This window comes from Dendropsophus ebraccatus, chromosome 1 (assembly GCF_027789765.1).
Source record: "Dendropsophus ebraccatus isolate aDenEbr1 chromosome 1, aDenEbr1.pat, whole genome shotgun sequence".
Taxonomy (NCBI): domain Eukaryota; kingdom Metazoa; phylum Chordata; class Amphibia; order Anura; family Hylidae; genus Dendropsophus; species Dendropsophus ebraccatus.
Genome location: NC_091454.1, coordinates 144264921 through 144281411, shown reverse-complemented (window position 1 = coordinate 144281411; position 16491 = coordinate 144264921). Strand labels below are relative to the sequence as shown.

Genomic DNA, 16491 nt, shown 5'->3' with positions numbered 1-16491 from the left:
AATGGATGAAAATCAGTTTGCACAAAATTATTCAACTGGATGACATGGCATACAATATGTATAACACTAGAAATGTAAGGCCGGGCTCATGGGCAAACCAAGAGTCCGTGGAGTCTCGGTTGCGAGTCTCAAAACACGAGATAGCCAGATATCTCTAGCCTGTTGCCACGGGGTGCCTTCATGATGGGGGCATCAGTGGAGACTCTTGATTGAGTACTTCATTGGAGTTTTTTTACTGTTCTCCTTGAGTTCAGTGATTACTGTGTTTTGTTGGTTGATTTGTCATTGCCCCAACTAGCCAGAATCCTGCTTCACACTGACGAGGGGCAAATACCCCGGAACGGCTGTCTGTGGATGGATGCCTGCCTTGGTCATGATCGCAATACTGGCACCTTGAGTTAGACATTGACAAAAAGGGGCCACCGTGGTGTTTTCCTATTTATGTTCCAATACAAACAGAGTGGGACTTAAGGGGCTATTTATCAGAGTGGTGTGGTGCTCTCCCCATCATAGAGGCATCCCGTGGCAACAGGCTAGAGATATCTGGATAACTCGCAACTCCACGGACTCTTGTTTTGCATATTTAATTTTTTTGGGGCATAGTGGAGACTCTGGATTGAGTACTTCATTGGAGTTTTTTCACTGTTCTCCTTGAGCTCAGTGATTACTGTGTTTGGTCGGGCTCATGTGCACCTGGGGTGTGACCAGAAATGGCTGGGCCCCATAGAAAACTTTTTAATGCATGGTGCACTTGTCATTGTATAATCACTTGGGATTTGTATGTCAATACATTCTATACTACATTATATTATACAATTAATGAATTAAAGATTAAGGAGCATTAACATTAACATTAGCATTAATAGCAGCTGCTGCAGAACATCTTTAGAAGCAATACTGACAGTCACATGATTGCTGAAATAAGCTAACTGTAAAATGATGGGGCAATTTTTCTGCTGCCTCCAATGTGTGATAGGGACCCTTGGGATTAATAATGAATCCAGCATTACTACCAGCTGCTGCAGAACATCTTTGGAAGTGGACTTTATGTGGAATTATACAGCAGAAGGACAGCAATGGGGACAGGTTAGAGGGAAACACTTTCCATTGTAAAGCCCATGTTGTAGATGATCATAGCGTTAAAATCAGAACCCAGCAGGAATAGCAGATGCTGCAGAAACTTTTTGGAAGCGGACCTGTCAATCATCTTATATATATTACTGAAGTGCAAAATTGGGCAATATATAGGGGGAACATCTTGCATATGTAATGGGGTAGGGGGACTTACAACTAAAAATCTGAGCTCAGCAGCTGCTGCATACACAAACGCACACATTTCACTGACACATATAGACACTCCATTGACAAAGTCACATACACACATACAGATATTACATATGCTAACAGACACAGAGGATTGTGGCAACAGCTATGGTCTGCATTGCGGGTGGGGGTGCTGTTGCTGGAGGATTGCATAGCCAGTTTCCAGGAGAAGAGGTTTCTGGAGTCTGTCAGTGCCACAGTGCCAGCCCATTAGCACCATGGAGGCAGGCCACACATGTGCTCTGCCCCACGGCCTCATAGCAGCTGCGTGGCCTGCCTACATGGTAGCTACACCACTGCACCTGAAATATACCCTCCCAGCCAATTCTATCATGGCAGAACAAAATACCTTATACTGCAATTTGCTATTGTTTTGACATAAGATTGGGCATGTGGTTTTATAGGAATAATGTAATAAAATGTTTTAAAATGACATGGCTCAAAACACATCACAAAACCATATCATGATGCACTGGTCATGATGCTTCTAGTTTGGTCGTTAGACAGGTAAGGACCACACATTGAGGTAAGCCTCACAAGCACATAATACATGCAATATGCAGTACACTATTGTATTAGTGTTGGACTTCTTACTCACTATGCCTTTTACATACAGTATACCTTTGGGTCACACAGTGTATAAAATAACAGCAGCTGTTTGCAGCGACCGTCAAATTTGCGTCATTAATTTGTGGCCGTTATTGTGTGAACAGCGGCCATTATTTTAAGTTGTTCACGCTTAGTTTTTTTTTTTTTCACTTTTCCTTTGTGTTAAAATCAATGGACTGTTTATTAAAGACACACCCAAAAGGGCCAGCTTTGACGTTGAACTACAACAATGCTCAAAACAATGGTCGATATTTTGAGTATTAAAATATGGCTTTAGAAAATCGCTGTGTGAGTATAACCTTAGAAAAATCTGTCAGCTGCATTTCACGTTCCAAACTACGGACACTGTTAGCTCAGGGAGACACCTAGCACCTTTTATATATTTGTCTGTGGTTCCAGAATGTAGAAAAAATGCTTTTGTTATACTGTATAATAAGAGTAGTCAAAGGGGCTTTCTCAAGCTCCTGAGATGCACCAAGGTGTAACACACCCACACTCCCTCTCCCATACCTGAGCCTGCTAGTTACTCAGCTTCCAGATGCATGCATAATTGCCAACAATTACCCCCAATTTTGAGGAGACAGTCCCAGCAAAACCATGTCCAGGGTATGTTCAGGAAAGCCCCGCCCTGCCATGGGAAGCCCCCCCCCCCCCCCACACACACACACACAAAGTTAACTATAAGTACTAACAAGTGTTTATAGCTGACAGAGTACTAACACAGCAGGGAACCCTAATCTCCCACTGTGACACTAGCTCTTGTGGCTGCAGGCAGTATCTGGGGGTCGCTCTCTCCTCACAGCAATCTGTGCAAGTGACATCACTCATGCAGAGCAGGGAGAGGAATTGCTGGGGGACTAGAGGAACAATCCAGGTGAGCATTTTGTTATAATTACAGATGAAGGGGTGCAGCAATCCACCCTCCTCTCCTCCCTGTCCCCATCTCTCTGTATTTCTCTCCCTGCTCGAACTGCCTGCTGCAACCTGCTCTCCTCTATACACAGCCGACTGGCCGCCTCCAGAAAGCCAATCACCTTATATAGAGGGTGAGGGAGGTGCTGACATCACAGAGGGGTTTGCAGCTAATTAGACCGGTGCAAGGGATTATGGATAGAGATGAGCAAGTAGTAAAATATTCAAAATCTCGAAATTCGATTAGAATAGAATAGACTGTGATGCTCGACTATTCGATCGAATATCGAACCGCATTAAAGTCAATGGGAAAAAAATGTTGCAATGACGTCTCTGTTAATTAAATATAAACTATTACAGGGAGCGGTATTTAGCGGTATTAGCGATCCCGGCATTAATACTGCTCCCTGTAATCGTTTATATTTCATTAAAACAGTAAATTTGTGTTCTAATTTTGCTATTCTTGTTTACAATAGCAAAAAATTGAATGTGAAATGTGAAAAAGTGAAATGAATTTTTCAAGTAGTGCAATACTCGATCAAATAGCTACTTGATCGAGAATTGCTCGCTCATCTATAATTATGGATAATCCCATTGCTCCTGCCAAAAGATAGTACTGTAACAGTTGCGGCTGCCAATCCCTGTCAATTGACAAATTGACAGCGTGATTCACAGCGAATATTGCTTCACCAGATTCTCTTAATTTATCTCTAATTATGGCCATAGGTTCCGGCCCAACCAGAGGTCTGATGACGTGAACTGACAGGAAAAATGCTTCAATATAATGCTATTGATTTTAAGGGGTCTTAATGCAGTGAGAACAACAACTTGAAGCTATTTGTCTATTGGCACCAATACATGCAAGGGTTAAGTAGCAGGCTTCATCACTGTTTGGATTGTTCCACAATCCATAGATACAGTACTATATCTATAATACAAACGTAACATACAACATACACTTGTAGTCACATCAGCTGATAATTAATCAGATAAAGTCTGCGTTAAGTAACAGCCAGTTGCCTTGGGAACCAGGCTGATTAATCACATGGGACAGATTTTGGGACAATGAGTCTATTCAGGGGAACTTCATTCCCCACTTGAAATCCCTTTACACGGACACGACTTAGGTAACATCTAAAGTGGGCTGCAGCAGTGCCAGCTTTCCCTCAAACACAGTTTGCCAGGACTTTAGGATTGTAAGTGGACAATGGTATGTAGTTATGCATCCAGTTCTGTCCGCAGCAGGTGCACAGACAGCAGGGGGAAGTCCAGAATATTGACCTGTGCAGGAAACCACTAGTATGTACAGTAGATCAGTAAATTACCAGAAATGTATCCTATGGGCAAACTGTAAATATACTACATTATGAATCAAGTACGATTAGGTTTATTGAGATTCCAAGATGATGGAGAATCAATGACTTAGTACCAGGAAGAAAGGATATGCAAAGCAGCTCTCATGCCATCTATTCAAACTTTCTCCTAGGCTAGTTTTACACGTACAGTTTTGCAGCGAGTGTCACAACGAAATCTACTGTGATGCTAATATACATTACCTGCCCATGCTCCCACCCGCTTCTTTGGCTCCAGGGTCACTGTCGTCCCACTCAGCCAGTCCGTGCGCTGTTCACTGATTGGCTGAGTCGGGAGCCGGAAAAGCAGGCAGGAGCGCGGGCAGGTAAAAGAGTTGGGTGCCACTCTAGAGATCCCTGTGGGGCCCAGAGGTCAGACCCTTGCAATCTTATATTTGACCTCAAAGGAAAATCATAACTCCTTTGGTCCCATGACTTAATACTGCAGTTTCCTTCCATCACTCAATGGATCAAGTCAAATGTTTTGAATGCCATATGGCGTTCAGGCATTATTGGTCACAGAGAAGAGAAAACAACACTTCATGGAATCAGTTCCATAGAAAAACCCAATCATTGGGAAGCGGGGCATCTGTGCAGTTGTGGCTGTGAGGCGCTAAGCAGATTTGTGCTTGTAATGGGTGCAATGCGACTGGTACTATTATAGGTGCCCTGGAGTTGGCACATGGAGTTTGGCTTAAATGTTACCTTGGTGGCTCGGCTACTAATGCACCCTTACTATGGCCACCAAAAACTCGCCTTCATCTAAAGAACACTTTTTAACAATACATAATGACTTGCCAGATGGCAGAACAGGCATAATGATAAAACCTTCAAAACTTATATACCTAAAACATGATGGCTGCCTTTTGATCAGTTATGATTTCTTCATCTGTTTTTTTTTTTTAATATATTCTATCACGTCGGAACCACACACCATCAAGAAACCTGTCTGCAATGGGTCAAATGGTCTTTATTTCTTTGCTTCAATTATTACAAATTAGAGAAACCTTGCCCATTTTTTTTAAATGTCCTGATTATTTCCCCTCCACTCTTCTTGTATTCCCCTCCTACTCTTGCATATTCCTCCGTCATGGGGTACCATCATTATGTCTGCTATCATACCAAAATATAGCTACTGCCCTTGCCAGATACTTTCATATACTGTATTACTATCCAACATCACATCTACCATATCTACCAAGTAACACAACACATTTTTTCATACCATACAGCTTCTCAGTATTTTATATAGAGAGGCACATTGACACATGTGAACAGTAAAATCCAAAAACTGTGTCCAGGATTAGGAAACAGAATCTAACAACCCAATCCCTCCATTAATACCCACAGCAGGACGTAACTCAGTTGGTGCCAGCTCACGCTAAACCCTTTATTTTTATACAGAGCAGAGAAATCTTGCCAGACATCTTTTCAGGTTGTCAGTCATTCTTAAACACAGCATGAAACATTGCATACAGTATAAGCCTTTATTTCAGGCACAAAATCTAGGCAGAATTGGGATTGCTACCTACCTGCTTGGAGTGAGAGGGCTGGCGTAGTTTTTGAATGAGAAGCGCAGGGTAGATGATACTTAGCAGAATAAGGCAGAAGATCTGTGGCAGAGTTGCTAATAGGGAGTAATAACTGTAGAACTGAGAGATAGAAATGAATAGAACCATAAGGCTTATTATCTATGGCACAGAACTAGCACAATCCCTTGAAACTGATCTATTGTATAAAAGTGAGACACATATTTGTCCGGCAGCTAATCTCCCTAACTATCCTTTATATTAACATATTCTGGGTGGTCACATGAGCATGTTGCCTCAAAAGAAGACAGGAGATAAGTGGATACTAAGGGGGAGATTTATAAAAGGGTGTAAATATACACCTGGTGTAAACTGCCCACAGCAACCAATCACAGCTCCTCTTATATTTTACCAGAGCTGAATGCTGAGCTGTGATTGGTTGCTGTGGGCAGTTTTTTTTCTTAAAAAATAGGAAACAGACAGAAAACAGGAAGTCATATGTATCCCAGGCCATCTGAGCGCTCACAGAGAGAAGGGAGTCATGTGATTGACGGACACATTGAGCCATGACTCTGACTACTGGCCGTAATTCCTGTGTTTAGTCTGTTTTTTTCCACCGGTACAAGTCAGAAAAGCTGCCTTCAGGAGACTGGGCCTGGATTTCTGGTAAGTTCAGCTTTGTTTTACAGCATGATAACAACAAAAAAATAATCAATGTATACTGCAAATTTGCTTTATTCACATCTACTGTTGATTTAGTTTTTTGAAAGCTATAACAACAGTGACGCTTTAATAATGTTGGACTTTATATTTGGTGCCCTGTTATCTACATAAATGCATAACTTTTTGGTTTGAGTTGGTATATATATTTACTGTGCCAATCGCATACAAAAAAAGTTGTTTCAACTGTAAAGCATACCAAGCCTTTGTCAAGGCAATAGCGTGTGAACTATGCTTATATATACACATAAACCAATGACCAATCAGTGAAACATGGGCCAACCACAGAGACAAATGATTGGCCTATGTTATAGTCATAAGCATAGTTCACACGCTATTGCGTTGTACTTGACAAAGGCTCATTATGTTTTACAGTTGAAAAACATTTTTGTTTCCAACTGGCATAATAAAGTAAATATATTTTTGCATTTTCAAGAGTGGCTGTCTTCACTTTTTATGCTATTATGTTTATAGTTTCATAATGTGGTAAGAGCAAGGTTTTGGTAAGCATTAAAATTGGTATGGTGCCACCTTTCATCTACTCAGTGGCGTAGCTACCATGAGGGCAGGGAAGGCGACTGCTATAGGGCCCTTACTAGAAGGGGGCCCCAGAAGGCCCTGCTCTGCCTTCTTGTTAGGTATGCCACTGAGAGCCGACCACCACATCCCCCTTCCTGCAGAGGAAGAGGGACCCGCCACTGTACTCTTCAGCCCGCTCACTGTAGTGCAGGGTGAGCGGGCTGAACATCAGAAGGAGAGGGACAGAGGAGCAGGACCTGCCAGGTCCTGTACGCACAGGAGGAGAGGGATGAAGGACCTTATCACATGACCCAAAGGTCCTCAATACCTCTGTGTAAGGATGGGCATGATGTCATCAAAGCTCCTTTACACCTCCTTCTGGACACTCCATTCTAGTTTATACCCTGGGAGCTGTAAGTGCTATGTATGTGTGTCAGTGTGTGTACATATGTGTCTGTGTATATATGTATATGTCAGAGAGTGTATGTATGTATGTATCTGTGGGTATATGTATATGTAAGTGTGTGTACATATGTGTCTGTGTATATATGTATATGTCAAAGAGTGTATGTATGTATGTATCTGTGGGTATATGTATATGTCAGTGTGTGTACATATGTGTCTGTGTATATATATGTATATGTCAGTGTGTGTACATATGTGTCTGTGTATATATGTATATGTCAGAGAGTGTATGTATGTATCTGTGGGTATATGTCAGTGTGTGTACATATGTATCTGTGGTTATATGTATATGTCAGTGTGTGTACATATGGGTCTGTGTATATATATGTATATGTCAGAGAGTGTATGTATGTATCTGTGGGTATATGTATATGTAAGTGTGTATACATATGTGTCTGTGTATATATGTATATATCAGAGAGTGTATGTATGTATCTGTGGGTATATGTATATGTCAGTGTGTGTATGTGGCTATATATGTATATACTGTAGTGTCTGTAACACTGGTGTATATGTGTGTGTGTGTGTGTGTGTCAGCAGTGTCTCAAGTGATTGACAGGTTTACTCCCAAAGATGTTCTACAGCAGTTTCTATTAATGCTGCAGATAATATTTCTGGTTCTTATTACACTTGGGGGATGATTTCCCTGTATGTGATCTATTCATGGTGTATATGTTATCACTAGTGTAATCACATTCCAGTTTAGGCTATGTTCACACTACGTAAAAGTACGGCCGTTGTTGCCATCGGCGTAAACAGCCATACTTTTTGCAGAGCGTAACATAACCTTATCTAATATGGGATCCCGGCCGGAGCATATACACATCATATACGGCTGCTCTGGCCGCTCACTTCACTGTGCGCTATGGGAAGCTCTGATGTGGGCGCGCGCTGATGCGCCCGCATCAGGGCTCTGCAGCTGGCCGGATCATCCGGCCGGTACTTAAGTACTGGCCGCGATGATCCAGGCACAGACCGGCCGTTCCGTGCCCCTGCCGGGGTCACTGAACGGCCTGTCTGATACATTGTGTGAACATAGCCTAACTGTGTATATGTCAGTGGTGTATTTGTATATAGGTAAATGGGGCCTCTGTGTGTGTATATATGTGTGTCATTGTGTGTGTTTGAGAGTTGGCTATCTATGGGGGGTGGGGACGTACAGGATTCAGGGGGCCCCATACAGTTTTTTTGCTATGGGGCCCCTATGAGTCCTAGCTACGCCCCTGCATCTACTCTTACTATTAAATGTGCATTAAATTTGTTGCTTTGTCCCTCCACTCAGAGGATTTATGTAGAGGTGCACTGCCTCTACATAAATCCCGTGCGCATTTTAGCCTTAAAATAAATTTCCCCCATAGTAAACACTTCGGCTAGGATCCCTAGCGGCGCCGCAAGAAACTGACATGTCAGTTTTCTGTGGCCGCTATTAAATGAATAGCCGGCACAGAAAACCCTGTCATTTCACACAATGGTCACATGCTCCGGCTGCATGCTTCATTGTGAACAGTGAGGAATTCGGATGTGGGTGTGCACAGATGCGCCCGCATCCGAATTCAGTGGCAGCAAAGGTAATCTGGCTGGTACTGCAGTACCGGTCGGGATGATCTTTTCTAACACCGGACGTTCCGTGACCCGGCCGGGTCACGGAATGGCCGGTGTCATACAGAGTGTGAATATGGCCTTACCCTGTATACATGGATAGCTGCAACATTTTGGTGGAAAGATTTTTACGCTCATTTAACACAGTTTACCAGGTCTTCGTCAGATGCAACATTGAAATTGTCCCCTAGAAATAATTTATTTGTCATTTCTAGTTTTAATTATACAAGACCGGTCTTCTAATATAGCAGTTTATTAGTAATCTTGTATTATGTTTAGCATGCTTTATACTTCTTTTCACTAGCTAGCACATACGTATTTATTTTAGTGTCTTACCTGTGGTGTCTTTGGACATTCTACCTTCTGCCATATTAACGCTCCACAGTGCATCCATGATAAGATGGTACCAGCTACGTACCCAGGTATGTTCTGCACATTAAGACTTGCCAGAAGTGGGTAGTACAATGCAGGGAAATAGAAAAGGGCAAGAATTTTCCAAAGCTCTGTAGATAAATATAATAGAAAATAAGAATATATATGATCCATTAGGGGCAGCATAGTGGGTCAGTTCTTTTATTTTTATTTATTTAGTTATTTTAAGTCAGGCTAAAGGTGCATATACACCTTCAATAACTGTTTGGCTGACAGATATGTACTGTATCTCTCCATACACATGGACATTTGGCACATCTCCCGGCTAATCTCCCTGAGAACAAAGGGGTAGGGCTGTGAAAATCCATCACACCCATCTGTCAGAGGAGACTTGGGAGGCGCCCATACACCTTAGGCTGGGTTCACACTATATTTTTGCAGTCTATTATTTCAAAAGATGGAAAAACGGATGCATTTGTGTGCATCCATTTGGATGTTTTTCCATAGACTTCCATTATAAAACGAAGGATCAAAACTATTACATTTTTTTTTTAACGTACACAAAAACACTTGAACTTATTTTTGTGTATGTAAAAATAAAATGGATGCGTTTTGATTCGTTCTTTTTTTTCATAATGGATCAGAACAGATGCAAAAAAACCCAGATGATAAAACGGATTGAAAACACATAGTGTGAACCCAGCCTTATACCAATACCAAACGCGTTTTTCGCAGCCGGATCAGACAACTTTAGTAGAAGGTATAGTGGGCCCTTATTCAGACACATAGTTCTGATGTCCTGGTTTAAAAATCTAGCCGCTAACTATTCCTGCCTCAATATCTAATGATAAAATACAATATATAGAATCTATGTTTTTTATATAATAGATTAATTTACTTTATACATGACATTGAGCAATTAGCGATTTAAACATTTAATTAATCTGTGCATTCTTACAACTGATTAAGCTAAGGCCAATCAAAGCTTGTTATTGCCACCTCTGCAATCCTTAAAGTTATGCCACTACCCATCAAAATAATGATACTGTGCAGCTATTAGCAAACTTAGTGAAGATAGAACTGCATTGTTAATGGAAAATTACCTTTGTGAGACCCATCACTATTTGGAATGAAGTTGAGAGCAGTAGGGTCTAAAAGCATCCGAAAGATTGAGGAAAACAGCAACCCAAAAGCTGCACAGGGCACCCAGTTGTTGCCAGAACCTTCTAAGAGATTCAAAGGGCTGTAGAGGTAAGTATAATAGGTAAAAATGGTGTACCATGCAGAAGCAGATGAGACTGAGAGTGGAAAATTAGATTATTCCACCAAAGAAGAGCGTGACAACAAAATACCTGAGGACACCAGGGACGCCCCAACAGAAAGAGGTGCAAAGCTTTTGCCTTCGAACCAGGAAACATAGAAGCAGCAATGTACAAAGCTGGGAAGTAAAGGATATATGGTGCATAATAAATTAAGAAGAAATTGTATAGAGACTAGAAGAAAATATATACTTCACAAAGATTTCTAATGTTAATAAAATTTGCCCCTTTTGTTTAAATACTTGTACATCAAATTGAAATATTCTGAAATATAGATACCTATTAGACTAATGAAAATACAGAAATAGCCTCACAGCATAGATTTCTTGCATATTAAAGAGGTTGTCTGAGGAAATTGTAAACTTTATCAATAAGCATATTGACTTCTGCTGACGCCCCACTCCCTGCTCAGCCAATCAAAGAGCGGGACATCAGAGGAAGCCGGCAGAGCAGTAACACAACTTGGACCCTAAGACTGAACAGTGGGAGCAGCAGGGGAGCAAGGGGGGGGGGGGTATGTATGGCTTGTTGCTTTATGGGAGGCAGTAAATAACTGTCTATTGCTTAGATTATTTTGGCACAAATTGCACCTCATTTTTGGCACAGACATTAGGCAAAGACTCATTTCCACCAATATGCCTATTGATAAAGAATTTGTTAACATGTTCCTAATGAAATAAGTGAATTTATAAAGCGCAAAAAGCATTCCATTACTATTTTGAAGAGATTTGTTAAACATACATAACATTATAACTGTGTTTTTGATTACTTGCTATTATTCTATGCAAGCAATTACTTTTTGTCCCTAGATGCATCAGCTGAAGCATTTTGTGCATTTAACCAACATGCAGCCAGAAATAGTATGATCCTCTTCGCTGGATCAAGCTTAGAAGATGGTAAAGTATGGTATGTATGGTGCATGGTGTAAAGTGAAACTGGCTCAGTTGCCCCTAGCAACCAATCAGATTCCACCTTTTATTTGCCAAAGAGTCTGTGAGGAATGAAAGGTGGAATCTGATTGGTTGCTAGGGGCAACTGAGCCAGTTTCACTTTACACCATGTTTGATAAATCTCCCCCTAAATGTACTGTTAGGCTAAAACCATTATTATGAAAATATATGTTACCTTGCCGTCTATGGGATCCCGTACACATAGTATACGCTCCGGTCAGGATCCCTAGTGGCGCCGCGAGCAACTGACATGTCAATTTTCTGCATCCGCTATTCGTTGAATAGCGGCCGCAGATAGCTCTGTTAGTGCACACTATGGAGTGAGCGGCTCTGGCCGCACGCTTTATAGTGTGCTGTGGGGAGTTCTGATGCGGGCGCCCTAAAGATCATCCGGCTGGTACTGCAGTACCGGCCGGTATGATCTTTTCAGAGACCGGCCGCTCCGTGACACGGCCGGGTCACTGAACGGCCAGTCTCTTACGCATTATGAACATGGCCTTATAGTGCTTTTACACAGAGAAATTTATCTGACAGATTTTTGCAGCCAAAGCTAGGAATGGATTTGAAAAGAGGATACATCTCAGTCTTTCCGTTATGATCTATTCTCTGTTTACAGTCTGTTCCTGGCTTTGGCTTTTAATAATCTGTCAGCCAAATCTTTCTGTGTAAACGCACCATTATGCAAGCTTTAAAAACACTACTATATGCCATAGCATAACTATAGGGGGTTCAGAAGTTGTGGATTTTGAGGGGGGGGGCATAGGTGTCTCTGTTCCATATGAGAGGCAAAGTACCACTAAATGATGTCATGTGAAGAAAATTCAAGAAAAAATTTGTATTAATACACTTACGGATACAGATGCTAGAATAAGATGGTATAATCCTTCAGACAATGTTGGGAAACATGGTAAGATAATTCTAGGAGAAAAATAATGAAACTTTGATTAGTATATGTTACATTGCTTTATGTAATATTATCAAGGGTAAAAAAAGAAAAGTTCACTTACTCATGAGGCGGCACTGTTGGTTCTTGGGAATCATCAATATACCAGTCATCATAGAGCAGGTCATCTTGATTCGGTTCAGGGCTTCCTTCTGGACTTGACATAATGCTGTCCACTTACTGCTCCTATAGCTGGACAAGAAAAACCCCCACCTTATATAACCCCACTCAGCTGACTGCCCTGCACAGCTTCCTATTGTTTAGGGGATTACATACAGCCACTCAGGCAGGGAGAATGGAATAGCAGAAGAAAGATATGTGGCGGATAACAGAGAGACTTGCAGAAATCCATGTAGTTAGAAAGTATAAGAAAAATGTCTTAGTGAACAAACAAAGGAATAAATAATGTATCTGTCACTAGGTGAGCAGTCATATGTGTGGACTCCTATGGAATTTACTTAGCTTGAATGTCTCTACCACTTTCAGATGTCTAATCCCCTTCTACAATGGCAGACCAACATGACTCCCAACAGCTCATTAGTAATATGAGAGTACTAATTCATACAATCGTCCATGTCACATGAGGACAGATCCCGACAGCAATGTCTAACAATGACTCTGATTATTCGGAATCACTCATCCTTATTGCTGTTATCATCTAGTTATTGAACATTTTATTAGCTTTAGTGGCATTGGCCGCTGTTTACCTCGGTGCACAAGACTAACATAGTAATAACCTGACTTATCTATTTAACTTATGCCTGGCATAATTGTCTGGTATGTTAAGTAATTGTGTATAGAAGACTCTCAGATAAAAGCAAAGATGTCCGCTAGTCCAGGCTTGCAGCTCTATCTGAATCAATTAAAATACAGTTCTTTGATGTTGTTTCAAATATCTAGTGCAGTGTTCACCAGACCTGGTCAGGGGTTTCCCCCATTAAATACCTAATAGTGCCCTGATGCACTCCCCCCCCCCATACACACACACACACTATTCCCAATGTTTGTGGCTTTGGAGCTTGTCTAATAAATCAGTTAATGGTCAGGTGGGCATGAGCCTAATTTTTTACAATGGAAGTGAATATCAGGTGATTAGCGTGGTCATACTGTCAGTGGTTGTGTATGTTAGGCATACACATCCCTCAATGTGAAAGATGCATGCCCATCTGACTTCTAACTGAATTTTTAGACATAAAACACACACACACATCTCTGGAATGGTAGGTGTATCAAGAAACTGTGAGAAGATGTGTAATCAGGACACCCTATGCTATGTTAATATCTAATATTTTTGGCTTGGCTACAGGTCCACTTTAAAATGCATGGCATGGGAGCTGCCAAAGCTATCAATTTCACCAAACCTTCACCTGGGGATTTACTGATTACTTAATAAAGCCTTGAGGACCAGTGATATAGATCGATAGATACTGTATTTTGTCATAGTCTACTTACTTACTGTTTCTGTAGCACATGGGACATTGAAAATTAAGGAAAGTTTTTAACCTTCATCCTTAGCATGGTTTTAATCAGGGCTGTGAAGTCAGTAAGCCACAGCTCCGACTCCGACTCCGACTTCTGAATTTTATCAGGGACTGTCTTGACTCCTTACTCCGACTCAAGCTCCTTCATAAATGGCCAGTCAGACACCAGGGGAGTTATTTATCACACTGGTGTAAAGTAGACCTGGCTCAGCAGCTTCTCTCTAATCACCTACATGATATTGGGACGACTTCTGGGTGAATAAGGCAAAGATATAAACTAGTTTCTAGCCACCATGTCCTGACTAGACTAGATGAACCAGGTGGTGTTTTCCTGCTGACAGTCTTCTATGTTTCTACCTAAATATTCACCATACACAAAAAAAAAATGCTAACAACGCCAGATACCTGTGATATAGAGCTCAGACAAAGGCCCAGATTTATCAGCTCCCTGTCAGCGTACACGTTCCTGAATCATCACAATCCCACTGGAACTACCTGCTCAGCCAGTCAGTGACTGCAGCTCTGTCCCGTCTTTCTTACTGATTGGCGGAGGGGGCATTTCTAAATGAGGCCATGATCCTACTCCACACTAATGAGGGGCAAATACCTCTCCCTAAACAGCTGTCTGTGGATGGATACCTTGCTTAGGTGGAGGTGGTGGTGCTTAGGTGGAGAAACATGTGATAGTGTCTCTGCAGTATTTCTGTATATTTGTTTTTCCAGGGTCCTAGATTCACTGACATTGAGAAATATGTGATGGTGTCTCCACAGTGTTTTGGTTGATCTCCCTGAGGTCAACCAGCATTCTTTTGCATCACAAGATCGGGAGCCCAGCAGGGGTCCATGAGCTGTGATGCTGCACTGCGGGGGACATGGGAATGGTTAAATAGGACATGTTTGTTATGATCCCACCACCGCCGTCCTGAGGGGTGGATTGGTGCACATCGGTAGTACCACTCACAGTGCACTAAACCACTTGATTTACATATGCATTTACATATGTTACGCTAAGGAGTGGACTGGTCCTTTAGAGTACCAGAGGAGTACCAGGTCCTATGGGCCCAAGCTGCAACCCAAAGACCATTAGAGATGTCTTATTAAACCCTGGGTGTACAACGATTACTGGGCCGTATGGAATGCAGAATAGGCCCTCAGAATCATGTACCCTGGTGGGCCCTCAGAATCTTCAATCTAATCCTGATTAAACACATGCAAAACTGGCTATAAGGAACTTTTTTTGACATTATATTTCTCTGAATTTGATAGGCTAGTGTTTACTGTTTATACAATTTGTATGATTCATGTTATATTCCATTGAAGATACCGGTGTTAACCTTATTTATTTACTGTCCACCCATATATTTAGCTTACATCCAACCAAATTCTGTCCAATGCTGGCTAGTGTGTTCACATCTGGATATTACTGAGGTATTATTTTTGTGGTATCAGGTTCCACGCATATTCTTGCAATAACCAATGTAATGCAATTGAGGTAATGTAATAGTTTAATATCAGTACTTCAGAAGCCTAATGTGCAGGAACTATGATATCTCTCCATGTTTGCTGATACTAGTCTAGCCTGGCCGCCTTACATCAGTAATGTAATGGTGGTTATTCTCTAAGTGAATGGCTACTTACTTGTGAATTAATGAGGGACCTTTATATTACCCCAATCTATCACCACTGGGGAGCAGCCTCCTTACAATTTATTGGCACCCCCTCCTCTTCTTGTGGGGTTAAATAGTGTTAGGCTTTTAATAAAATAGGTTATAATTCTTTCAAGCACTGAATGTTGGACTAAGAGGCCATCAGAGGCCGGGGAGGGTGTGTAGGTCTAAAGAATACGAATATGAGACAAGAAATGGGAAATAGTTAATTTGTTAATTGAAAATCTTAAAATTTTGCTTGGTATTCAAAATTTGTAAAGTCAAGCATTATTATAAATTTTATGGAACATAAAAGGCCATATACTGTTCTATATAATTATAAGACGCATAATATTGCATACAGTCTACCAACATGTACAAATCGCCATGAATATATAATTTATTAATATAATATACAATTTTGTAATGTGAAATATTTAAATATTACAGAGTATTAGTCATCTTTCACTGTTTGGCACTGCATATTGTATAGCACAGTAAACAAATAAATATATATTTATATATGGAGAAGACTTATTACTATAGCAATATTATTACAGACTGCAGTTATATAACTGTGCACTGAAAGACACACACACACATAAGTCATATTCATTTTACCACGTTGTCCTGTAGACAAGTACATGAATATATATGGTAGCTGATTCTGGTCTACCTTTATTGAAGTCCCAGTTTACTGTTCAATACCCTAAGCAGCAGTGCTAGCTGTCAATACAATATGCTGAAAACTT

At 41.1% G+C, this 16491-nt stretch overlaps 1 protein-coding gene across 2 annotated transcripts in view; it reads right to left on the bottom strand.

Annotated features, from left to right (window-relative positions):
• The window catches only part of STRA6 (signaling receptor and transporter of retinol STRA6), a 62572-nt gene that overhangs the window by 45814 nt on the left and 267 nt on the right, over positions 1–16491 (bottom strand). For both annotated transcript variants that reach the window (XM_069981195.1, XM_069981204.1), the window contains exons 2-7: positions 12677–12804; positions 12521–12587; positions 10753–10838; positions 10504–10643; positions 9365–9531; positions 5729–5848 (exon numbers count right to left, since the gene is read on the bottom strand). In XM_069981195.1, coding sequence (XP_069837296.1) covers positions 5729–5848; positions 9365–9531; positions 10504–10643; positions 10753–10838; positions 12521–12587; positions 12677–12777 — 681 coding nt within the window. In that variant the 5' untranslated portion in view covers positions 12778–12804. The remainder of the gene's footprint in view (positions 1–5728; positions 5849–9364; positions 9532–10503; positions 10644–10752; positions 10839–12520; positions 12588–12676; positions 12805–16491) is intronic.